Source organism: Chelonia mydas, chromosome 8, assembly GCF_015237465.2.
Source record: "Chelonia mydas isolate rCheMyd1 chromosome 8, rCheMyd1.pri.v2, whole genome shotgun sequence".
Taxonomy (NCBI): Eukaryota; Metazoa; Chordata; order Testudines; family Cheloniidae; genus Chelonia; species Chelonia mydas.
In genome coordinates, this window is record NC_057854.1 from 7,861,023 (window position 1) to 7,887,872 (window position 26,850).

The 26,850-nt window shown below is 43.0% G+C and overlaps 1 protein-coding gene across 23 annotated transcripts; it reads left to right on the top strand.

Annotated features, from left to right (window-relative positions):
- The first annotated feature begins 61 nt into the window (after positions 1 to 61).
- Positions 62 to 24,906, top strand: HNRNPH1 (heterogeneous nuclear ribonucleoprotein H1). 23 transcript variants are annotated; one of them, XM_007071483.4, is made up of 16 exons: positions 62 to 440; positions 1,328 to 1,442; positions 5,820 to 5,894; positions 10,155 to 10,190; positions 15,925 to 16,059; positions 16,982 to 17,137; positions 17,337 to 17,480; positions 19,140 to 19,278; positions 20,320 to 20,498; positions 20,708 to 20,779; positions 20,880 to 20,992; positions 21,093 to 21,228; positions 21,651 to 21,734; positions 21,871 to 21,921; positions 23,297 to 23,383; positions 24,129 to 24,906. In XM_007071483.4, the coding sequence occupies exons 2-16, from the start codon at positions 1,394 to 1,396 to the stop codon at positions 24,245 to 24,247; spliced, it is 1,575 nt and encodes a 524-aa protein (XP_007071545.1). In that variant the 5' UTR covers positions 62 to 440; positions 1,328 to 1,393; the 3' UTR covers positions 24,248 to 24,906. The 23 variants fall into 23 exon arrangements, with proteins under 23 accessions (XP_007071545.1, XP_007071544.1, XP_043376588.1 ...); XM_007071482.4 differs by having other exon boundaries at positions 105 to 440; positions 20,859 to 20,992; XM_037906066.1 differs by having other exon boundaries at positions 302 to 440; positions 20,853 to 20,992.
- The last annotated feature ends 1,944 nt before the right edge of the window (positions 24,907 to 26,850 follow it).

Below are 26,850 nucleotides of genomic sequence, written 5' to 3' on the forward strand. Positions count from 1 at the left end.
TTCATGCCGCCCCCCCGTTACGCCTCCCATTTGCAATGGGGCAGCCCCCCCCATTTGCGCGCGCGAGACAATTTTGTGGCAGTTGCTTCCGTTCCTTTGAACTATTTTGCTGCTGGTTCCTGAGGCGGAGGGTGGCTCCCATTTCCTCTCCCCAGATGGAGCCGCAGCTATGAGTGGAGGCAGCCCGGCTGTCTTCTTTCTCCCCCGCCCCCCCGCCCCAGCTGTTTCCACAGGCCGCCAAGTTCCTCAGCCGATGCAAACGGGGCCTTAGCAAAAGCAAGTGGACGCCGGAAGGCGGAGCCAGAAAGCACATGACGCAGCCGCTTTCCCCGGACCGACTGCGGCCATAGTGGGTCTGTGCCCTCCCGGTTATATAGCCCGCCTCGGTGGGCAGTAGCCGCTCCGTCTGCGGGACGCCGGGGACCGAGCGCCGCTGTCAGGTTTGCGGGGATTCGTTCACGCGTGTGTCTGGCTGCCGGCGGTGCGGGCAGCGCTGGGGGGCGGGGAGGCCTGGCCGCTCGGGGGGGGGGGGGCAGAAGCGGCCTCTTTCGAAGTCCCCATTTTCTCCATGGAAAAATTCACCGAGCGGCTTGAGTGACACCCCCCGCCCGCCCGCCCAGTGTTTGTGATCTTGTCAGAACGGCCATTGCCCGGGCTATGTGGAAACGCTTCACAGAGGCCCCCGCCATGTTGGGGGGGCGGACTGCGGATCATAACACTCCTGGGCGGGCGGGGGAGGGGGCGCGTTGTCCCTCCCGCTGCCTGAAGGACTGGCCGCCGCTGAGCGCGGCTCCTCAGGGACGGGCCGAGCGGGGCCAGGAGGCCCGCCTGCTAGCTCCGACGGCTGGGCGCTAAAGGCCCGCCCCCGATCTCCCCTCCTCCGAGCTGCTTTTCTTGCCCCTTCCCCGGCTCTCCACAGAGCCTGGCCCCTTCCACGGCGGCAACGCGGCGCTGCTGAATTGCCCTGGCGTCTGTGGGGGGGGGGGGGGGGGGGGCTGCCGCCCTTTTACACCAGGGGCTGCCTTTGGCCTCTCGGCTGTACTGAGCCGCCGCATTGGCCACCGACTGATTGGCCGCGCCGGGGAGGGGCGGGGTTATTTAGTCTGACGTCACAATCCTGCAACTCGGTAACCAGCTATTTATAACCCTGCCCAGAAGCCGCCCGCCTGTGGAAGGAGAAGAGCCGTTGGGGCTGGGTCGGGCGAGAAACCGATTTATACTTACAGAGAAAGGGGAAAAACAAACAAACCAAAAAAAAAAAAAAGCGCGAGCGCCGCGGAGGCCGTTGCTGGGGGGTAGCCTGACGCCCTCTGCCTTCGTTGTCTAGTGATCGAGCCCTCCGCCTGCCGAGTTTTTTTTTCTCTCCGCGAGCCCCTGTGAGCGCGTGGGCAAGATGGACCCTCTCCGCAGCGAGGAGACCGAGGGGGAGATTCCCGGCCTGGGTGAGTATCCGCTACCCGCCGCGCGCCGCGGGTTCCAGAACCTTCCGAGTCGCGGCCGCGCGGGGATCGGCCCAGCCTGGGGGCCGCGCAGGCCGCGCGAGCCCGGAAGTGGCGGGTTGGCGGCCCAGGGCGCCGCGGCCTTCTCCTTCTCTCTCCCCCCCTCCCCTTCCCGGCCTCGTGGCGCACAAAAGAGTGGGGCAGCCGGCTGGGGAACGTACCCCCCGTGTGAAGGGGACCCCCATCGGCGGTCTGAGTCCGCCCCCGCCCCCGATTGCGGCGGATGGGCCCCGATCACGGCCCTGTCTCTGCGCTAGGCCCGTGGCGCGGCCCACAGGCCGCCGCCGCGATAATGGAGCGCGGCTTCCGCTGTGGCCTAGGCCGTGCCTGGCACCGGGGATGTGCGGAAGCCGCTTCACTCCCCCTGCCCTATCCCACGCTCCTCCCGGCCTGCTGAGAGCTACCTGGCTCCCAAGATGAGCCTTATTCACGCATTTGGGAGTAGTTTCGGGTGTAATCGGGAGCCCTAGTTAAGAGTAAAGCGAGAGTCGCCAGTCTGCTGGGTTGTGTCCGCCCATGCGGAGAATGGCGGGGGGGGGAAAAGAGGCCCGTACAGTTCATCTGTCTTTGTTAGCCTTCCTTGCGTTTATTTCCTGCATTTTTAGAAGAGTGCTGGTCGTTTCACACGTCTGCCATTATTCAGTAAGCTTTCTGTATGCTTTAAAAATATTCAATAGCATTTGCTTGGGTGTCAGTATAGAAGGCTACATGTTTAAGAGTACATTGTGGTGGAAATATTAATTCCAGTCATTAGTTCATGTATGCAGTTAGTCATTAGCATAAATATTGCGAAACATTGACTCCATAACACAGAAACTAATTGCAGCAGTTTGTAGAAGCCATAAATGTTGTTGCTTAAAGTAGTAAAGTTGTTGCTTAAACTATGCCAATTGTGAAATATCTTAGGTTTTTGATGACTTTCTAGCTTCTGGGTTGTCAGCCATTTGTCCATAGTTAATTTTTCTCCCCCGATTGGTAACCCCCACTGCAACACTCCTTTATCTGAAGTTCTTACTGATGAACTCAGCTTTTGTGCCCTGGTGCTCTGCTGTTCCCTATCTTGGGTTCAACCATATAGCACGCTGACAGGTTTCTTATGCAACTGAGTATGCCCTGAGATTCTAGCTTCCCCCTAAACGCAGTTGACTGGAACCCTAGTACAATTACAGAAGAGGCTTGGAACCTTTTGTGTACCTGCTACCATTAAATAGGAGATATGTGGGGGGAGGGGCAGTCAGGCTATGTTTACACCAGGGGTTCTCAAACTTTATTGCACCCCAACCCCTTCTGACAACAAACATGACCTGACCCAGGGGACTGAAACCTCAGCCCACCCTAGCCCTAAGCCAAATCCCAAGGCCTTCAGCCCCAGGTGGGGGACCTGTAACCTGAGCCCTGCTGCTCTGGGCTGAAGCCCTTGGGATTTGGCTTCTGCCCCAGGCGCGGGGGTTGGGGCCCCAGGCCCCAACAAGGCTAAATCCAGCTCTGGGATCCACAGTTTGAGAACGGCTGGCATATACTAAGGATGTTACAACAGCAGAGCTGTACCACTGCAATTGTCCTGCTGTAAGGTCTCCTATGTACCCACTCTATGCCAAGGTGAGATAGCTGGCCTAATTAAACCACCCCCCATGAGTGGCGGTAGCTATGTGGGACGTGGCACTTTTTTCTTCTTGGTGAAAGGTATGTTGGTTGGGGTCCCATCCCCCCCCACAGCCTTGAGCTTGCAGGCAAAAGTGCTATGTAGACCAAGCCTTAGTACTATCTGCCCCAACATAGAATACCTTAACTTTTGTGTGGCATGACAATGGGGCATTTGCAAAAACAGTGCATTAATTTGTCTGTTACAAGAGGCATAGTTTGAGGCTTAAACGGACTTTTATGATCGATGGGTGAGTTAGGGGAAAAGGAAAATGGTCAGATGCAGAATCGGGGCTAAAGTTAACAAGGCCTGAATAGCAAACATCAGGAGTTTCATAGTAATGTTATACCATTGAATACACTGAATTTAGTTATGTACAGTAGTCTAGACTTTGGGTTTCCTAAAGTTTCTTTAAAATTTCAGACAGTCTGATCATTCTTATTAATCTTTAAACCATTAGGAATTCAAAAAGCTTTGACCTGTTAAACAAGAAATCTATAGGATTGAAGTGTTCAAAAAAAATCTTGTAACAGTTTGTAACAAGAACAAAACTTGTTACTGTGAAAACTTCCACACATAGCTCTACCTATACATACACCCTTGACCTGAAATGCCCCTCTCTATTTGTGATAGATGGCTTTATATGACAGCATTTATAACTTGGTACTGCACTTGAGTGGATTTCCATGAAGTCTATCCTAAATGAGTAACAATAATGCCCTCCTGATTCTACCAGAGGAGAAGCAGGATGTGTGTTTGAGGGAGAAGGGAAAATCCAATATTTAGAATGCTGGATAGAGTAAGTATTGGGGCTTTTAGGTGGCTATACAGAAAGACTGGAGATATATATTTAAAATGAGATGGGCTTGACTTTAGGGTGGGAGAGTAGAATATGAAAATAAAGTAGCTCTTAAACTAGGGGGGAGAACAATGGGATATGGTATAGGATTCTTGCCTAACATGCAAGGTTATTGTTGTAGACGGTTATCACCACATTAAAGTATCTTTTTGTAAGATCCTAGTGGAGACAGATTAAGCAAGTATAGTGTTGATCTTGCCTAGCTATCTTAGTAAAAGCTATAGGGAGCTTGTCTCCACTAGGTTTTACAGCAAGATACATATCACTCACTGTTACCTCTCTGGGTGGGGAAAAAACAATTGGCAGTGAAGATGAAACCTTTCCGGTGCAAGTCAGTCACTTGCTCAAGAGGTTCCTTGGTCATATCTCCACTAAGGCTCCCTCTCCCCTCAAAAACAACCCCCCAAACCCTGATTTTAATAATCCTGTATAGGGGAGGCAGCATCATCTCCATTTAAAGTAAGGGACTGGGAGAAGACCTGGTATTGATGATAAATCTTGTATGGCTTCTGCTACTGGTTTGCTGTGTAGCCTTAAGCAAATCACTTAGACCTTAACTAAGAGTAGAGGGGGAAATCATTAAACTAGCTCTGGCTATCTGGTGAAGGTAGCAAACTGAAGACACTAGTGTCAGTCAAATTTTAAATTAACTCAATTGAGCTAGCTTGATGGGAAGGAGTATGCATTTTCCTCCTAGTCAGTGCCATAGGGTCCAACTTTTATGGTGCTTAATATCCATGTTCCCATTGAAGTCACCTAGAGTTGTTGTGCCCTTAACCTTTCTAGTCTATTTGTTTCCCCAAACCGTACAGGGTAAGGCCTCGATCATCAGACAGCTACTTAAGTGTTTATAATGCTATCTGATAAGCAATATCTAATGGAGGGTGGTGTGGGCTAATCAGTCACAGTCCTTGTATAGAGGAGACCCGAACTGATCCTATTTCCTGGGGTTTTTTTGGTCTTCTCCCCAGTATCTGGCTTAAATGAAGCGAGAAGGTAATATCAAGGGAACAAATGCTGACAATCCCAAGAGTTTAACTATTTATTGTAGCATCTAGGGAACCCAGTCCTGTTGTGGTAGACTTTGTACAGCAGTACTGTAATCAGACAGTTCCTGCACTGAAGGTCTTATACTGGAGACAAGAAAGGGGGTGCATGGTATGGCATTCACTATAAAAATTATCACCATTGTCAAGGTTTCTGTAGCCTTGTGGCAAAGGGGAGTCTTAAGGACAGTGGTAGCTTGTAGGCATGAGACTTTTCCCATCCCTTTACAGCTAATGTACAGTTTTAATGCCAACACTTTTTCTATAACTAAAACATGGAATCAAACTCAAGTCATAACTCAAACTGAGTTTTAAACATTGTCCCCAAAGCAGATTATCAACACTTGAAACCAACAGATACTGCAACTTGAAATGTATGGCCTTACATTTAAAAACAAAAACCCCAACAGTTTAGACTGACAGGTTTTGGTTGCTTGCTTCCTGCTTGAGCAAACACTCACCCTTGACTGTAAGCCATTTCCTTTAACAAGACTTCTAATGCTTACTGTAGCTCTTCAGTACTTTTGCTTAATCTCATCATTTTTAAAGTCGTCTTTAACCTGTAAAACGGGCACCTTTTTTGAGGTTGTCAAAATCCACCCTACAAAATAGAAATGTCCATATCATACTCTTAGCAGAATGTAAACTTTTATTTAAACTTGGTAGCCTTTCTGGTTGTGAAGGTCCTTTTCCAGGTATGATCTGTCATAGTCTGCAGCTAGACTGAAACAATAGTAAGAAAAGGCATGAATTGTCACATTTTTCTCTGTTAGATGTTAATGCTGAGCCTGATGACCTAGCTAGAGAAAATTTAATTCAGTCGCAAGGAATGACTTCTGTGGATGCAGGTATGTATTGGTCACTCTGCATTCTGACAATAGTACCCTCTGTTTTAAGAGCTTATCACACTAGGGAAAACTTATTTTCAGTCTCTTCTATGAAACCTCTTTCTGTGGAACAATTGTCACATTCTGTCCTAATTTCAGGAGAAAGTGGGAGATTTCTTGAAATGCTGATATCTTTTGTCTTCCTTTGCTAGCTAAATGGATTAGTGTATATAGTAAGATGCACTTGTAAAGCTTGCTTTGGTGCAAATGACCCCTTCAAAGGATTTAAAAAATCCTGGCATTTAGAAGACTCTTTTTTTGGATGACTAGACAAGTTGCCCACAGGCTAGCAATATTTTAAACCTGTGGAGCTTGTACTTTACCTTTGGAACTGACTGTAACAGGTTGTTAATAACTAGTTTCTCTCTCTCTCTCTCTCTCCTCCCCCCCGCGCGCGTGCGCGCACACACACTCCTTTAACGGGAAACAGATTCAAAGTACCATAGTAGAAAACCTGAACCAGAATTCTAATGTGCTTTTGGAGACTAAGCCTTCCTCAGTAAACTAATACAAGGAAACTTGTCTTCCCTCATCACTCCAAACCTGAGCAGACAGACTAAGCATTCTCCAAATTCCACAGTATAGGATGCACTCCCTTCTCCTGCTGAAATATTTGGGTCACGAGTTCCACCCTGTATTAAGTTACACTTGGGAGTGTAGATGTTATGACTAGTGCAGTCTTAATGTGTTCTTGCTGGATTTAAGGGGTAGGAATCTATTGCTATTCTGCTCTGAAATGACTTTTTGGTTTCAGCTGAAAAGGAGTTCTGAGTGGTAACCCATCAGAAACATCCAGCAAATACATGTCATGGCAACAATTTCTGCAAAAAAGACAAGGACTTCAGCCAGTAGCCAAGGATTTAAGCATATGCCAATACACCCCCTTCCCCACCCCCTTCCTTAGCAGTGGATTTCAAGCTTCAATAAAGAAAAATGTAACACCCTTCCAGCTAGACACAATTCCAAAACTTTAGCTGCCAAATAAATAAAACTAAAGACTCCAGAAATCGTTAGGGAATCTGGACACTTTTTGCAGAGCTCCCACCTCAATCTATAGTGAAAGCTGTTGTAAGGGATAATGCAGAGGCTTGATGGCTGGCTCCCCAGCTGCTTATCTTGAAACTAGGATTAATATTTAAACGCTAGTTCAAATATAATCAGGTGGCCTTTGTTTAAATGTGATCAGAGGTTCTTGCCCATATCGTAACTAGAATTTGTGTGGTCAGCAACTATCTGATCAGCCAGCCTTTATGGAAGGGAGCAGCAGTAGAGAATTGGACTTCTGGGAAGGACCAAAATCTTAAAGCATTCTGATTACAACTTTAAAAGTTGCAGCCCTTCCATTAGCTGAAGGCCCCACACCTCACTGGGTAAGCATGTTAGCTAGATGTTAATGCTGCAGAATGAAATAGTTAAAGCTGACACTTCGCTTACAGCCCATTTGAAAGTTAAAGTTGAAAGTTTCATTTGGATGAATATGGCACTTAAGGCCTTATGGTGCAGATTTTTGACTGTAGGTAACTGCTGCAGCTTACATGCTGAGTGCTATCTTTGCTTCCAGAAATGAGGGGACCTTATTCTCTGAGCCGATAATCTTTCACTCCCATTTAGGCCTCTAACTTCTCAAGTGAAACGTTACTTAAGGAAATGAAACCAAAATGCCAAAGGGGGACCCTGAATCCACAGAAATTCTTAGTGTAGACTTCAAACCAGGTGTAAATTGGGGAATATTTACCAAAAAACCCTCCGTTGACTTACTTGGGATTAGTATTGATGGGAGCTGTAGTGTAGACATGACTGAACACTTAAAATAGCTGAAAGCAAGAGAAGTTGCTAAGTGCATTCTGTAAGTGGAAACTCTTCCCAGCAGAACTGTTTTTTAGTTGTGGTCAGTCCCATGCTAAATTTAAATTTCAATTAATGTCAGTACTATCTCTCGGACTTCTAGAGTAAAATCGCTTCAGCCACTTAAGTATCTCACCATGTTCCTTTACAAGAGAAAGAGTCTTAACTTGATTGTCATTTCATGAAGCCACATTTCATGTTTATAGTGGAGGTTTTCCAAATTCTCCAGCTCAGTTCTTTGCTCCTCTTCTGTCTCATCTGCTGCTTTTCCACAATATCTGCAAGAGTAAACAAAGAAATATGTCTCTCACAACATTGATCATGTTTCACACTAAACATCTTAGCATAATAGCTCAAGTATGCTCACTTCAGTTAAGTAATGCATTGATAACTTACAAAAAAATTTTAAATTAACGGTCAAAACAGATTATTGAAATGTCAAGCCACAGTTTAACAGCTATCTTTACTTGCAGTACGAATGCATTAGATGTTTAAAATTGCATTTCTTCATCTGTTCACCATTTAGGCACTTCCTTTTTGCTAGCAAGCTTCCTTTTTTATTTTTGTTTGCTGTGTTGGTCCCAGGATATTAGAGAGACGATGAGGTAATACCACTTTTTGTACCAACGTCTGTTGGTGAACGAGACAAGCTTTTGAACTTACAGAGCTCTTGAGGTCTGGAGCAGCTACTCAGTGTCACATAGCTAAATACAAGATTGTTTAGCATAAGGAGTTAACACGTAAGAGCCTACTCCAGGTGAAGTGCCCAGTTAACAAACCTGCAGTCCTAGGACAAAGGAAGGTTATGGGGTCATAGATGGTTGTAATGAGCCATAAATCCAGTACCTTTGAGTCCCTGATTTCTAGTGTCTGACAGTTATGAATTTAAGCTCCCAGGCTTGTCTCTTGAAGGCTTTTTATTCTTGTGCACTAAGACATAAATACTGTAGGAACATCTATTTTTGAAGACCATCCAAATTAGAAACCCAAATACTTTTTTCAATCGTCCTCCATTTTACTTGGATGAGATTTCTTTTGAATGGGATATCTAGTGTGTAAATCCATTTCTCAAGCAGTCTAGCCTGGTTTAAGTGATTTCAGACTGACTGACCCTGACTAGTTTATATGCAGTGATTTTTATATATTTTTTTCCCCCCTTGGTTCCCCCTCCCTCCCCAACTGAGTGAATGGTTTGAGAACCCACTAAGTGCAAGTTTCTTCACCAAAATGGATTTATAGAGATGTATAACTATAGGGGTTTTTATTTTGTTGCATACTACGCCTACCAGATGACTCAGAAACCCACAACTGTAAGTTTTCTATGACAGTCCTGGGCCCTTAGCAACAGTGGTGAATGTTGGCAACAATATAGAATTTGCTGACATCAGAATAGCAGTTCAGAAAGGAGAGTTTTGATTAGAAATAATTAGTCTGTGTGAAAACTGGAGACTAGCTGCTGTCTGTAAGTATGCAGTGGTGTTCTGTCCTTATGCTTGCTTAGTTTTATTTTCTAAATCTAGTTTGATAAGTGTACATATTTGGGTTTGTCTCAGTTGGAGTGTAAAGTACAGGATAGTGTCCTAGATATATAGAATCATAATATAAGGGTTGGAAGGGACCTCAGGAGGTCATCTAGTCGAACCCCCTGCTCAAAGCAGGATCAGTCCCCAATTGCCCCTAAGTGGCCCACTCAAGGATTGAACTTGCAACCCTGGATTTAGCAGGCCGCTGCTCAAACCACTGAGCTATCCCTCCCCCTCTCCGCTAGAGGTTGATTCCTGTAACATTATGAATACTAACTTTCAGAATGCTGTTTGCTTAGTCTTTCAAATTAATTAAAACCGTACCACCTGGTGTCAGATGCTCAAAACCACGTTTCCATCAGCAAGAGTAGTTCAAGTTGTGTGGAATTTTGTTGAAATTGGCACAGGCTTCCAATTAGTTTTAGACTAACAATTGTATCCCCATTTCACTGTAATCCTGCAATGTTAGTGTCAAGGAGTCACTTCAGTATTAAAATTAACTACTGGACCCCATAAATGCTGCAAACAAGCACTTTTTTAGTCATTATGTACAACATATTTTCCTACTCTAACTCTTGAGGATGGAATGTCTTCAGACAAGAACTAAGAATATTCTTTAAGCAAATGGTTGGTTTCTGCAGAAAACACTGGATAGCAAAAATCCCTGGGAAGACTGCATAGGCTCAATGCCACATGCAGGGCCGCAAGAAGTGAGTCACATTAGTGGTGATGGACTTAGACATTTTAGATACACTGTGCAGATGAAGTAATGGTATCAGAGCAATGATATGACAACCTGTTTTTCCCCCAAAAGCAAATTAAAATTTCATCATTTCCATCTACTTAATTTCAGGGTGGGGATACCCCTTCCCGGGGAAGATTGAGAAAGGTATGTGGCCACATCTATTTTAGTGTTTAATTTTAATGAAATAAAACCTGATCTGCCTCTAGCCATTAATTTAATGTCAGGGGTAGGGGAGACAAAGCATAATACTAAAATGTTGAAAATATCCTGGTATTTCTTAAATATTGAAACTCTCTGTTCACACCCATTTCACAGCCTTTATTATATTTACTAACACTTAATCTATGTGCTGAACCCAAAACAAATTAAAAGAGTTCAGTTTCTGTCTGATCTTGTATAGTCAAAATACCTAAAATTACTACATGGTTGCCTGAAGTGTAATAACTTAAATAGCCCTGAGTGAAAGGAAGTGTGTAGGTCAGACTGTATGAGATGAGCACAACTATTTTATATTTCCTGTTTTACAAGAAATGGCAACCAATTCAAGTTTTTCTGGTTTAGAAGCATCTGGAAATGGTTATTTATTGCATGATATTGATAAGTAATTGTACCTCAGGTGTAGTTCAGAGGTAGATAAAGCCACTCAACTGTCTGATTCAGACTAGTGCATAGCCACATCTTAATAAATAACTCACTCTGTTTCATTGATGTTTCCAGACTCTGATTGGAAGCAAACACATGCCTACAACAAAAAACACTTTTTATAATCCAATGTTAGGAGTAGCAGAAATTTTATAAACTGCTTGGAAAAAGCTTTTTTAAAAAATTAGAATAGCATGTTTAAGAGAGCACAGGTCATCAGGTGGACAACTGTTAGAAATGTATCCCATAACTGTACTACCTGAGATTGTCTACACTTGAAAGTAACTCTTAAGCATAGTAGCTATTCCCAAATCAATACATGTGTAGACATGCCCTTAAGGTGTTACATAATACTGCATAAGTGGGCAAAAATGCTTGCTGCGATTTTTTTAGTCTTCAGGAAGCAGCATATTGCCCCTCTTAGTAGCAGAGTTACAAGTAAGATGATGTATATTAGTCTTGCTTTTTGTCAACATTCATTACTCATTAGGTTGAGTTTACATAGCACAGGTTCACTGGGCCTTTCACACTTGTTAGTTTGTTTGCAAAAGCTCCCTTGCAAGAAAAGGCTCTTACAGTTCACAACTAAATTCAGCAGACTCTAAATTGGTCAATGAGATCAGAAGGGGAGAGAATAGATTAGACATGTAATTTATTGCTATTCCCACCACATGAAGATGAGTCTCTTGTGAGGAAGCTATTGACAAATAAGCTAGAGCAGTGGTTTTCAACCTTTTTTCATATGCAGACCCCCTAAAAAATTTAAAATGGAGGTGCAGACCCCTTTCGAATTGGGGGGATGAGGGGTGTTGCAGACCACAGGTTGAAAACCACTGAGCTAGTGTAAATTTTAAAGCACAATAGTTATTCCAGGCAGCTGCCCCATTTACCCACGCTCGGACACTGTTTAATCACCGAACTCTATCAAACTTATTAGCCACCAAGACAAGGCAACTTTTGAGTTACCTGTTGTACACCAGTCTCTCAAAAAGTAAAGGATGTTCTGCTTCACAAAGCTTAGCTGAGACATGCTTTAATTGTGCTCTAAACCTACTTAAGTAGGCATAAGTCTGAAAAATGTAAACCGATCTTGTGGGCTTGTTGTACAACATTTGAAATAGATTTCCTCCACTCTTCTGAGACACTGTACCAGGAGAGGGAGGGGGGAGTTCCTAAGAGCAGCATTTGAGCACTCTGTAACTTTTTCACATTTTTGTTTGAGGAGACTAAATCTGTGGGTTTGTTTTCCCCCTTACTTAGGAAGTGTGTTCTGGATGCTATCTGTTTAACTTGATTTATTTCAGTGGCATTGTGTGAGAACTGCAAGAATGGACCGTTGTTTCTGTAACATTGTCATTATTTCAGCATTTATGGAATCTTTGTAATAAGTATGCAACAAACCCAGATCCCCCTCTCTAAAAATGTTCACTGGGTGGATGGGAGAGCTCTGCAGCCTTGAAACTGCAGTTCCCTTTGAATGGATAACTTTTCATTGCACCCTGAACCTTCTGCTTTGGGAAAAGACAACAGTTACTTTCTTTTCCTGGTTTTAGAGGCTTTTAAATGACAGCTAGCATCTAATAAGATAGAACTCATGGGATACTGTTGGCTGCAAACCTATTTAACCAGGGATGTTAGTCAGTCTCCTTTATTCTTGTTTGGCAAAATTTGGTGGATTTTCTCAAGTTTTAAACATTATCTGAAACGTCTGAATAAATAAGCAGACCAAACAGGAATTGGTTCTAAAATGCCTGAGGTTGTTAAACCTGCACTTAAAGTTCACAAATCTGGAAATCAAAGTCCTCCATTTTAATTGTCCTCTTGTCTGCAACTTTAAGTCTTACAAATCTGTTTACTGATAGGTATATGAAATGTTTCTAATCAGAATCTCTGCTTAATTTGTATCCTCCCAATAGTATGTTACTGTCTACAATGTTTGCCACTACACAAGTGCCACTAAAACAACTTCTTTGAAGCAATTAGATGGCATATGCAGCACTTGCTTTGAATAGTGAGATTTTTACAACTGCTGGGAAATGCTTAGTTTCATAAGGGTGTTAGGAACGCTTGGAAGGCAGTATGTGTTAATATATGGAGCAGGGATTAGAAGCCATGGAAGGCGTTTATCACTGACTTTGTAGGGACTATTGTAACTGTTCCCTAACATGCAAAAGGAATAAAATATTTGTAGCACTTCTCCGTTCACAAGACTGTAAATTTAGGCTGCTTTATTTACATTGTCAGTAGGTGGAGCTGGAATGGTGCTGAACCCAGACCTTAGCTACATTTGCAGCCAAGAACTGTGTTGCCACCATTTTAGAAATCATGTCTTAAAAATGGAGGTGGGGCTTTAGGTGCTGCTAATGCTGCATTCTTAAGAGCTGGGGGTGGAGGGGAAGAGAACACACAATTGCTGTGTATGTGGAACAGAGCAACTGAGAATGAGATGGGTGGAATTTGGGAGAATTTGTAGTTGAGATCAAGCATTATCTGCAAGATTACCAGAGCTAAATACAGAAGGGCTGAGGAGCCAGGGTGCCACTTACACTATCTCTATCTGTTTTGGGTCAATAACAGAGGAATACAGCAAGTGAGGACCCACATTGTGTGAGAATCTTATTTAAATCCCATAGTACAAATGTTTTTCTTATTGTAGTCACTGATTATTATTAATCACTGAGTAGTCAGAGGCCAAAAAGAATCTTTTCTCTGTGAAACTGTAAATGCTTGTTCCAGTCATGGCAATTTCCTGACAATGCCATTACTTTCTGATAGAAGCAATTTAGTGCTAATGGATGCCACTGAATTATTTCCCCTGCTTCTCTCTTAAGGGTAATAGGCACTGAATGTGAATGCTGCCTGGGGTTTGCCACCTTTCTTGTGGTGTCTGTAAACTAAATGTTGCAGCACTGTGCTGGGGAAACTAACCAGCCTCACTGATGCCACAATTGAATGAGAAGACTGTGTGAGAGTGAGTGCTTGTTAATTACAGTGATAGTGAGCTCAAGGGCAGAGCTTTATTCCTAGTGATGCTAGGGTTAAATACTCATGACTAGGAACAAAGGCTTGTCCTGGAACGAGTGGGGGTGTTGTCTTTTCAGTTGTGCTAGTGCGTTGAAGGGCAGGTGTGCCTGGGTGCTGAACCATGAACTAGGATGTGCAATTTGATGCAAAGCCTTGGTTTGGAGACCCTAGTTACATCAAGGCAGTAGCAGGGTCTCAGTGATTGACCCTACCAGTCAGCAGCCCTATCTGGGCTGGAGCCTGGTAGCTGGCTGCAAAGTGCCATGCTGCTCTTGGCAGCATTTGGTGCTCTGAAGCATTAGCTTCATGGCCTGTCCTGCTCCCTCTATTACCCTTCCTCCCCTTGTGGGGAGGGACCCAGACCCCTTCTGCTAAGGTGGGAGGGGAAGACTCTTCAGCCTCCCTGTGGGATTCTTGCCAGGGTCAGCAAGCAGGGTGAATCTCCCCCTCCAGGCCCTGAATGAAACTAGTCTAAACCCTGTGCCCCCCTGATGGTGGGGCAGGGAGGTTAGGTCACCCTATTTCACTGATATGCCCCTCTGTGGATACCACCTTCAGACACTGTTGGAAGTGATGAGTTGGAGGGGCTGAGGCACTGGCCCTTGGCAGGGGGAGACACTGCAGCAGGCTCCACAGTCTAGGGAAGGGGAATCATGGGGGTCTGAGCCAGAAGCTTCAATTTTTCCACTCACCAACCAATCCACAGACCTGTCTCCCTCCGCCATTATCTAAAACTTGGTGCCCTATGCCTAGACTGCCCTGCTGTGTTATCTGCCTGCCTTCCTCCCTCCCCCTAGCCTTCAGTTACCACTGGTAAAGGTAAACTGGTGGTAGCAATAATGGATTTTGTCATTCCTTCCCCCCTTCCCCCCCCCCCCCAAAAAGGCTAGTGTAGACGCCATCTTAGATACATGTGCTTGTTTGGTGTAAGTGGGGTTGACTCTTGTCACCTCATCCACTCTTGTGGGAAACTCGGGGTGCAATCTACAGCTGGGCAGAGTAATTTGCCCTCTGTGCTCTGGTGGCTTTGATCCATGTCTCTTGATTACTCTCCTCTTCCGCACAAGCGAGATTTCAGTTCGTGAAGCGAGCAGGCTCTTTCCCGCGGGTGGGGAAGTCAGCAGTCGTTGGAGCTGGGAGGCGCTAGAGCCCACAGATGAGTGCCCCTCTCTCCCCGCCTAGCGGGGCTCAGACACGCTCAGCTCGGCCTGCCGCTTGTGTTAGACAGGGGAGGGTCAGGGAACGGCCGAATGGTGCTGGCTGGTTCCCTAGCCCTTTAGGGGCAATGGGCGGGTAGGGCGTTCGTTGGGGCTGTCCGAGCCCGCGCCCAGCGCAGGGACCGTGTCTCCGGGCACCGCGAGGCCGCGTGCACCATAAGAGAAGCGGTTGGGGTTATTCAAGTGTAGCTGTGCTGAAAACTGCGCGTGCTCGCAGGCTGGGAACACTAGCTGCACGGGGTTGAGGTCCCTGGTTTTCTTTACCACAGAAAGGCGAACACCAGGGAGGAAACGCATGCGCGTAGATGCGCCGACGGCGCCTGTTGGTGCTAGAGAGCATGCGTAGTTGGTTCGCAAAGAGGGGGGAGCCATGCACGTATTGCAGATGCGCAGCACGGTCTGTTTATGCGCATGCGCCCCGGGCCTCATTCCCAGCCACGGCGCCGCGCAGTTTACAAACTGGTGGTGAGCAGCGCCTGCTGACCCCAAGTCTCCGTTTGGTCGCTGTCGTCTAGCCACCCTCAACCCCTCCCTCCCCCCCATCCTCCCGGCAGTGAGCGGGAAAGCACGCGCTGTGCAGCGCAGGGGTCTCCGGCCTGCCGGCTGCCCCGGGGCGGTGGCTGGGACTTGTGTTCTTTGTGCGGCGGCAGAGCCCGGCCCAACGGAAGCGGGAGCACGCGCCGCCATTTCCTAACGCGCCCTCGCCACAACCTCATCCGCTTGCTGCTGCCTGACCGGGACTAGGCGATCTCCGGACAGGATCAGGCTCGGACCCTTAACGCCAACGCGGAGCGCCACCATGTGTGCGTGCGGGGAGGGTCGGCGCCCGCGGGGGTGGTGGGGAGTTAGGCGCTGCCCTGGGCCACGCGGGGGGGAGGTGATGGTGTAGGCCCGGGGCAGGGGGTGGTCTGGGGAAGGGGTGGGGAAGGCGGAGTGACCCGCGTTCGGGCGGGCGGAGGCCTTAATCGCCGCCTCAACGTGTTGTCTCCTCGCAGCGACGGAAGGCGAATCGGAGCCGAGTCTTGCTTCCAGCATGATGCTGAACACGGAGGGCGGCGAGGGCTTCGTAGTGAAGGTGCGCGGGCTGCCTTGGTCCTGCTCCGCCGAGGAGGTCCAGCGATTCTTCTCCGGTAAGTGTGCGAGCGGAGGGGCCGCCTCAGCCTACGAACAGCCATCCGGCGTGGGGCTGGCCGCATGGGGGAGGGGCGGGTTCCATGCGCCCATCTGCAAGCGAGGAAAGCCGGGGAAAAAACTTGAGATCACACAGGAGGTGATAAAGTAGAGAGAGGTCCTGTGGGGAGTTAGGGCACCATCCCCGGGCAGCCCTTTTGTAAGATAAGAGCAGTGCAGTATGGGAAATCAATATTGAGTATCCTCCCTACTAAAAGTAAGTAGATTTTTTTTTTGAAGTGCTTATTTTTAATTGTTTGCTTAACTTATACATTGGATGCTTAAACTGAACAAATAGCTAGCCCTTTTGCACTTTGATATCTATTATAAGAGTTGGTTTACAATGTGGTTTAGTGTTTGCTGGAAAGAGTGTCCTTACTTACGCTTAACTGAGCGGATTTTAAGTCCCATAGTGCAACTGGTTAACTCTTGGTTCACTAGACTTCAGATTGATTTTTCAGATGGCAAGAATGCTTATCCCATCTTAAATAACACTGAGTATTTCCAATTCAAAGGAAAAATAAAAAAATAAAAAAAATAAACCCTAACAATGTGGTAGTTTTTGGAGGTCTGTAAGAGGGATGTAGTCTGGATTCTTTCACAACTCAAAATTTATCTTGGGTGGCAACTGCCTTTTGTTCAAGGTATGCTGGCAGGGAAGATTTCCATTCCATCTCTTGATGGATTTCAGTCTCAATGGTAAACTTAAAAGAATACTAAGAATATTAAATTTGGTTAAGGAAAACCAGCATCTTGTATTATGGTAGATGATATGTATTTAGGATTAAACTGGTATACTTCCAGGGGGGGGAAAAAAAAACACGAATCACTGCTGTAGAACAATGAGTGTTAGAACAAAACTGTTCTGGGTTTCTTTCCTAGAATGCAAAATTCAAAATGGAGCTTCGGGTATCCGTTTCATCTATACAAGAGAAGGCAGACCAAGCGGAGAAGCTTTTGTTGAACTTGAAACGGAAGATGATGTGAAATTGGCACTGAAGAAAGACAGAGAAACAATGGGACACAGATATGTTGAAGGTTTGACTTAATTGGCCTAGTAATTGATTAAATGTTTGTACTGACTTCACTTTTTTGTAACTCATGGTGTTTAAATGCATGTAAGTTGATTTAAGTGAATTTTTAGATTATACCAGTTGACTAGCTTCTCAAATGGCAAATGACTTAAAATGGTTTATGCAGCATTCCAAAATTCATTAATTCTAAGTGCCTCTTACAGTTTTCAAGTCAAACAACGTTGAAATGGATTGGGTTCTGAAGCATACTGGTCCTAACAGCCCTGATACTGCTAATGATGGTTTTGTACGTCTTAGAGGACTCCCATTTGGCTGTAGCAAAGAAGAAATTGTACAGTTCTTTTCAGGTATGTGGGGTATAAGTATTAGCTGTAGCATTATGGGTCAGTGCGAATCACAGTGGCACTGAGCTCTTGCCCATTAATGCTTTCAACAGGCCAAACTGTGCCACAGTTAGTGTGTTAGATTATATTGATCTCTGATGTGTGCAAATAAATCCTAAATTTAATCTCTTATTTGGGCTAAAAGCTTTTAAATATCTTAATCGACCTAAGTTAAATTTTGCGTTATCTAGGTAATTCAGACTTACACAAATTTGTTTTACTTGTCAGAAAAATCAAGGTTTGTGTTTTTTTGTTTTTTTGGGGGGGTCCTTTGAATTGAAAATTAAAGTGGATACTTCAAAATTGAAGGATAATTCCTACTTACCATTTTAGCTATTCCACACATGCTGCTCAGTTGAGCACATAAAAATGGTTGAGCCTTTGTATTGCTAGACTCAGTAAAATGGGTGGAATTTTTAAAGGTGGAAAGACTAATTAGGCTTAAAATCTCTGAACTCAAGTACTGATCTACATGACTTGTAGGGTCAAATATTGTACGGTAATTTTGGTCTTTAAGTGCAGAGTAGTTGTGGTACAAAAGTTCAATTTCATTTCATTCACATTAAATGAGTATTTTATGAACTTTGTTTAGGCTTTGAGACTGAATTGTAAAGATTAAAATGACTTGACTCGAACTTGATTTCAAACTCTTTCCAATTTGTATCAAATGTTGACTTCCTGTTTTGGGAATTGGAATATCTACAAATGCATACAGTCAAATCTTGAGTGGGCCTAAACATGTCTGTTTTAAAGCAGAAAGTATTAACTTCTAAATGTGACTTATGCTTAAGTTGTAAACCTGAATATTAGGATGTATAACAAAATAAATCGAAAGCTTTGAAACATTGTTATAAAATTAGCAAGGACTTTTTTTGTTTTTAATGTAGACTGAAAATCGATGACTATTCTGATTTAGAATGCAACTAAATTTGTTTTGTGTGTTTTGGCAAAGTGATGTATTGAACACTACTCTTTTTTTAAAGCAAATAAATGCACTGATATCACTGTTCACGTCGTTAACAACTTATGAGCAGCAGTGAGAGAAATTGTATACATGTACCTAATATGCAAAGTGCTGCTTTCAGTTTAGCAATTAACACTTCTGAAATAATTCATGAATTTCTCTTCGTGAAGCAGTACTCTACAAATATTAATACTGAATTTAGCAAGATTTAAAATGTTTACGTAAGAGTATCATTGTTTTACATTAATGTTACTTTTAGTAAATACTAAGATGCTGTGTAAAGCTGTTTTTTTTGTGATTTTAAGTTGTGTGAATTTCATCAGACTGAAAAATTCTGTAAAGTATTCTTAAGAGGCTCTATTTAACTTGTCATCTTCTTAACACACCCTGCACTAAATAGATGAAAATTGATTTTACTGCTACAAAGTAAAAGCTTTTTTTCTGCACAGCAGGATGGGTTAAGAATGTAAACTGAATGGTATGTAATCATGAAATTTCATGTTGACATGCTTACTGCTAGAATGCTAATCTAGAACTAGCATACCATTCACTTACAAGTATTAACTTTCTGGTGTATTTAAAGCTATAAGAAAAATTCATGACTGGGCTTGTGATGTTAATATTGCCCCCTACTGGGGTTATTTGTCCTTGGGTTGAAGGGTTGGAAATCGTGCCAAATGGGATAACATTGCCGGTGGACTTCCAGGGGAGGAGTACGGGGGAGGCCTTCGTGCAGTTTGCTTCACAGGAAATAGCTGAAAAGGCTCTAAAGAAACACAAGGAGAGAATAGGGCACAGGTGGGGATGGATGGTTGGTTGGATACGTCACTTTTCTTATGGTAAATACTAATTAAATCCATATTCTCTCTCCTTAAAGGACTGATCCATAAACCATTAAATCTTAGTCTAGTATTTTGGTCTCTAACTTAAAATAAAAGTAGTTTCATGTGTACATAGCACATACTTAGTAAAACTTATTCAGACTACAAAACAAAATTGGAAAATTAAGTTAATTGAATTCACTCTAATATTTGGTATTTAAACTGTAAAATTGATAGCTTAAAAATTGACAGAAGTTGAGAGATTATGGCTTTAAACTTCTCAAGTAGCACCAATAATGTCTCTAGCTGTAAAGATACACATAGTACCTTATTACCATAAGAAAATGTGATAATTTCTAAACTTGTTTTTATAAGTTGAAATGTAACAAATTTTCTTACTGTATTTAATCTTCAATGTAATAAGCATAGCTTTCAAGAAATTGTCACAAAGGGTTTTTTATTCTATTTTACTTGTGACTATTTTTCATTGAAGCATGCACTTTTTCCTATGCTGAACTACTGAAGCATAGGGTGGGTTGACTAGCACATGCAAAGCTTTTTTTGTGTGTGTGGACTTCTGATGGGTTAAAATCTTGGTGGAGACTAGGTTTTTAATCCTCTTAATATATATTGCCACATGAGCAAAACATGGAAGTGCTGAGTTGAGTGGACTTGTCTCCCTCCATTTTTTTTTTTCCACAGATGTGATTAAATTTAAACTGGTGGGGGGGACTTAATTTGCTCCCCCAGCGTTAAGGTTGGGATACTGTGAAGTATGAGGAGCCTATAAACCCTTCATTAATTGTAATTTCTTGAAAATACACTATTTTGGAAGTAAAATAGTATTTGACTAGAATTTGTCATTGCCTGTATAATATAAAGAAATCTGGCTTAAAATAGTCTGCCAGTTTCAAGGCTATGACTAGAATGTCTTGTTTTAGTTTGATTTATACTGATTTAATATTCCTATGTGGGGAATTGAAGACTGACTGTCTGTCTTATGCGGAAAACATCCTAGGTACATTGAAATCTTCAAGAGTAGTCGAGCAGAAGTGCGTACTCATTATGATCCTCCCCGCAAATTACTGGCCATGCAGAGGCCAGGTCCTTATGACAGGCCTGGTGTTGGAAGGGGCTATAACAGTCTTGGTAGAGGAAGTGGTTTTGAAAGAATGAGACGTGGAGCTTATGGTGGAGGTATGTATCCTACAACTTTCCGTTATTTTAAAACCATAATTTACATTGCATGTTATACTGGTTCATACCTATTAGTGCATGGATAAAAACTCATGGAAAAATCAAACTGAAGCTAAACTTCTGCTTCTATAAATAATTCCATAGTATTTTACATACTAGTTTCCGTAGTTTAGGGAACACATTTTAATATGTATTCTATCTGTTTTAAGGTTATGGAGGCTATGACGACTACAATGGATATAGTGATGGCTATGGCTTTGGTTCTGATAGATTTGGACGAGGTGAGACTTCTTTAATGGGGGTGGTAAACAACTTTTAATATGTATAAAAGCTAACTTTCAATACATCTGAAAGATCTAGAATGGACTCTTCTCTCCACAGGCATGTCTGACCATAGATATGGAGATGCAAGTTCTACTTTCCAAAGCACAACTGGTCACTGCGTACACATGAGAGGATTACCTTACAGAGCTACAGAGAACGACATTTATAATGTGAGTTCAGATACTTTGTGCAACAAGTATTTTTTCCTGAATCTGCAACAATATTTTGCCACATTAAGACAGTCTTATATACATATCTTTTTTTACCTAGTTCTTCTCACCTCTGAACCCTGTAAGAGTCCACATTGAAATTGGACCAGATGGTAGAGTGACTGGAGAGGCAGATGTTGAGTTTGCTACTCATGAGGATGCTGTGGCCGCCATGTCCAAAGACAAAGCAAATATGCGTAAGTTTGCCTATCTTTTTCTTAAAACTATGGGCCTCCCTCATCTTAAAATCAATGAGCAAAATATGCTCTGAACAGAAGTTAAAACATACATGCTGAGAGTTTGTATTAAAAATTATCTGATCTGTTTTCTAACATGGGAGAATAGTTGTTACCTGAGACAAGTCTGTCAGTTGGTATACAGATGGATTAAGTCATAACTATAACATGTAACATATTTGAATCATTCGCATCCTCTATTGGAGTGACCTCACAGCGAGGCAGATTGGATATGGATTCTGTAGAAATTAGTTAGCCCAGTTGTCTAAGGGAAGTTTGGCGTTAGACTGTCTTAAATTGAAATGAGGCACTGTTTGTATCATGTGTAGGCCTAATGTCCAGTACGTGTTTCAATACTCTGTTGAACATGCTTTTCCTTTCAGAACACAGATATGTAGAACTCTTCTTGAATTCTACAGCAGGAGGAAGTGGTGGTGCATATGGCAGCCAAATGATGGGAGCAATGGGTATGTGTGAATAGTCTTAACTGAATTTTTATTCGAACACTTCGTATTTAACAAAGCTGGCTAATTTTATACAGCTCCTGCTTATTCTATGCCTGGCATAAAAACTGAAATTCAACATTCTGTCTTAATCACACAGTCAAGGAATCGGAAGGGGTAGTTCAAGATTGGAACACTAGCACATTGCCAGGTATATAAACCTTTTGGGAATACATTCGAACAATTAATTAGGTTAAGTAAATTGTGCTGAATGTGAAGAGTGTGGTGATGAATGCTTTCTAAAAGTGTGGTGCTACAAAAATGACATGGGAGATGCAAGTTATCCTTGTCCTGTTTTTTCCAGACTAGGTGTTGATAGAGGGTATATCAAACTTTAAAGTGACACTTTATCTCATGAGTGAAGTCTCTTTGGAAAGAGGGAGCAACAAAGCTCCACTCTAAAACTTGAAAAATCAACACTAAAACATTATAACAAATTAAAATATGAAACGTCCATTGTAAGTTAAACTAAAACCTGTTACTGCTATTCAGAAACAGTTTCCCCCTAGATGGCCATAGAAACTTTGTGATGTGCAAAAGTAGATACTCCTCTTGAAATTTACTTTACTGTCTCTTAGGATAAGAGCTTAAAGTGGTGGGGTGTGTGTGTGTGTGGAGATGATGCTTGTATAGTACTTTGATTGTGGAATGAGATTGAACACTGTAATGCTTTAAGTCTGTTTTTTTAAAAGCAAATGTCATAATTTCAACTGTAAAATTTTTCAGAGGTACTGTGCTGTAGCAGATTGTGCTCTTCAAAGATAGCTTAAATAGTTAATTGAGAACTTAGCTTATTTTACAAGAAGATTAGTTTTAATTGTTGCTGTCTCAGTTTACCAAGTTCTCGTACAAGTATAGAAACTTTCCCATGTGGTGCATACAAATTCAGATTAGGAACAAGCCTCATACTATCTGGAAGATTGACATTCCAGGTGTTCTGGTATTGACTTCCTCCATGCCTCTGAAAGCACATGTGCTGTTGTGGAGGACATCCGAGGTGTCTCAGTTGGCTTGCATAACAATTTTTTAAAATCCCGTTATGGATTTTTACCATGCAATAAAAGTCAGAAGTAAATTTCTCCATTGCATTTCTGAATAGTGGGCGTTTGTGGGTGGGGATGTAAAATCTAGCACCCCATTTAAAGTTTCTTGTCACTTGTAGCTGAGTGGAATATTTAAATGCCTTAAATCTTCAGACATGACTTATTGCAGTGAGTGAACTGATGCTCTTCTGGTGAAATAGGTTAGAGCGCGATACAACCTTTCTATTTTTAAGTTAGGCTGAAAAAACAAATTAAGTACCATAAGAATCAGAAGCACATGAGCACAAATACCTTGCTCTTCGCCACTTCCACTAGTGAGAAACCAGAAAAAATAGTTAAGCACAGTGGTATCTAAATAGACCAGATACGTGGCACCATGAGGGCTAATATCTGTTAGGAATTTCATGATTAGGTAGTATATAGATCTGTTTGGACGGATTTTTGGCAGTCAAGGTGTTAACGTTCTTTTCCTTAACTTGAAAGGAAACCAATCCACTTATGGTGCTAATCAGCAACTGAGTGGGGGTTATGGAGCTGGCTATGGCACTCAAAGCAGTATGAGCGGATATGGTAAGATGTATTTAAAAAAAAAAAAAATTTTTTTTTTTAAAGCCTTAGGTGGGTGTTGGATACACTCCTACAAAGAGATCCTTACACACAATGTGCTGTCTAGCTGTAAGGACAAAGGAGGTAGGATTAATAGAGAGCACCACCTTAAAATAGTGCTTCATTGTTGGCACTCATTTTCGAAGTATGAGTCTCAATACTTGTATTAGGGGAAATTTGCTTTCCAAGATGAAATCTTCTGAGATATGAAGAAGCTGGGAAATTGGATTTTTCTGCTTATGTAGATACACTACAGAAGCCAAAGTAAATCCACACTTTACAACAACTAACAAGCTTATGGCTTGTCTTCTGCTCTCTCGCAGGTATAAATTGGGAGTAACTTCATTGCAGTTACTAGTTATAGCAGTGTGAGAAAAAGAAACCAGTCTTGCTGTTTCCCAAAATAAAAGCAGTATGTACTAGAACTGTAGTGTCTGGACTTAGTCTTATTTCATTGAAAGACTGGAAAAACTGTTGCAGGTTTTTTGTAAAGACAGCACCAACTTACATTTTAAATATCTGGAAGGTTTGTCTTTTTAGTAGCAGCGGAGTATGTGCAAGGTGGTGGGTGGATTTGAGTCTCAAGTGGACACTTGAGGATAAAAGGGGTGGAGTTGAATTCCCCCCCCCCCCCCCCCCCCCCCCCCCCGCAAACTTGTACTGGCAATAAGCTGGAACACTTCACTTATCTGCTTGATGTTTTTTCCAGGTAATCAAAGCGCAATGAACAGTAGCTACTACAGCAGTGGGAACCGTGCGTCCATGGGAGTGAATGGAATGGGCGGGATGTCCAACATGTCCAATATGAGTGCTGGCTGGGGAATGTAACTGACTTTTGGTCAACCTTTTTTTTTAAAAAAACAAAACAAAACAAAAAACTAAGTTTAACAGTTTTGCAATACAAGCTTGTGATTTATGCTTTACTGTAAGTGAAATCAGGATTATTTTAAAACTTCAGGTTCAGTATTTTTGAACACATGGAAGAAAAACATTCACTTAGGATGTAATAACCAAGTTGAGTAAAGACTATAACTGTTAAACAATTTTCAGCTTTTTCTCAAGTTAGTTTTGTTGTAGGAGCGTATTTAAGCAGTAAGCGTATTTAGGTTAAAGCTGTTTCAATTATGTTAAATGTTGCTCTTATACCACATTACATCCAACACTGTTTTGAATGCATGTTGAAAAACATGCTTTTTTGTAAACTGAAATATAGGAGCTGTGTCTGCGATTCAAAGTGAACATTTGGCATGTTAGTTCTAGTTTATTTCTTTTAATATCCTGTAAGGCACGTTTAAGCTTTTTTTTTTTTTTTTATTAAGTTAATGGGGAAACATGTTGAGACGTGATACAGCTACTTTAGGATTTTGGTCTTGGTGTTCGTATAAAATTCTGAGGCCTTGATTTAATCTTTCATTGTATGGTGATTTCCTTTTTAGGTGTATTGCGCTAAGTGAAACTTGTTAAATAAATCTTCCTTTTAAAAACTACTCTCACTTAATATTCCATCCGGTTCAACGTTCTTTGTAACTACAAGGGGGGGACGACAGTGAGTGGGGGGTTGTAATAAAATTATTTGCATCTGTATGTGCGAGAATGTTAATGTCCTAACATCCACCCAGTAGCATAAATATTGTACTTACTATCCTGTTTGTACTAGTTCTAATGTTAGGAGTGCTGCCTGAGCTGTCAAAGGTGATGAAACTTAAAATTACAGTGTAGCATGCCAAACCTGAAAAGTGGTCCATTTGTACTGCACTCCTAGAAAAGACTCTCTTGTTTCTGGCAAGTGAATCTATTACTATTTCTTTACCTAGCTGGTGCTGCCTGAGTGTATTTACACCTGCTTTTAAAAATTCATGGTAGTGAGTGTCAAGCTTGTCTACATGGCCTTATGCTACAGCACATAACTTTACCCTCGGAACTACAGAAGGTGCTTAATGTATGAATAATTATTGGGGACCTCAGACAAACAGTAGAGCTGATAATTGAATGAGCTCCTTGTTCTATGGCATAACTACATCCCATCTTGAAATGTCAACTGTTGCCTAAGAAGGTAGTCTAGAAACTGATGTCTCTTCTGTACTGCTGCAGACCTTTTGAAGTGCAGAATCTTGGTTGAGCAAAAACCACTTGCTAAGTATGGAAAGTGCTCCAGCTGCTTGAAACTTGGTGGGCTGATTTAAGACCTTACTGTTGTGTCCCAAGGAAATGTAAACTTCCAATTGAACTGTGGCCTAACTTGAATGAAACTCATTGGCTAAGGCCCTCCTCTCCTTTAAGCAGCGAGTTAACATCGTCACCTCCCCAGTAGCTTGTTCTCTTACCAGCCTCAAACTTGTGTGACCTGTAATCAGTCTGAACATGTACATGAAAAACAACAGCAACACAGCATCGGGATTGGGTCTGCTCTATCAGACCTGGCCATTCCCTTACCACCAACAGGGAATGTAATTGAAGGGCTCTTCTTTGAATAGTAACTAGTTCAGATCCAAGAGCATATTTTCAGACCTTGTTTGGGATGGCTTGGTTTTGTAATCTTACCCATTTACCACACACCCTTATCATACCTCTGTTGTGAATACCATCAGTTTTCCCTCTTGCACCCTCCACTGGCTCTTTCCCCTTCCTGGCTGCTGTCACTTTGCTAACTCCCCACCTCCACCTCTGTATGCATCCGATGAAGTGAGCTGTGGCTCATGAAAGCTTATGCTCAAATAAATTGGTTAGTCGCTAAGGTGCCACAAGTCCTCCTTTTTCTTTTTGCAAATACAGACTAACACGGCTGTTACTCTGACACCTCTACCTGTTACTCTTTAATGCTGTCTTCTCCATTCTCTTACCAGCACAACCAGGTTCCAGATCCACATCTGAACCACCTTCCACCCATCCAACCATTCCTTCCCTGTCTTCACTGCTGGCTCTGGAATAACTGCTCTAAAAAACAAAACTCAACCACTTGTGAGCTCTTCATCTCATCAGTTACTGGCTCAAAAGAACTGGATCTGACCCTGCCTCTACCCTCTTAAAGAATATCTATACAAGGAGCGGGAGGGTGGCGGGGGGGTGGTAGACCTACTGTGCGCTTGATGAAGCTAGTGTGCTAAAAATAGTGTAGCTGTGGTGGCACTGCCTGACCATGCCAGGTGCCTACACGGTTCAGGTGGGTTTGTAGCTGGTGTGGGTGGGTAGCAGGTCCCACCACAGCTACACTTTTTAGCACTCCTTGTTGGGGAGCTAGCATGAGGATATCTACAGGAATCTCGCCTCTAACAGTGCAGACCTAACTTTAAGGAGGCCTCTATCCTCCTGCTACCCAGTCTGGATGAGACTATAGCAGGAGTGCTGGGCTCCTTTCCTGCTGCTTCCAACTCCCCTTTGAACAGCACTCTTGTCCTGCACCCTGCTGCTATCAGCTACCATCCACCCACCCA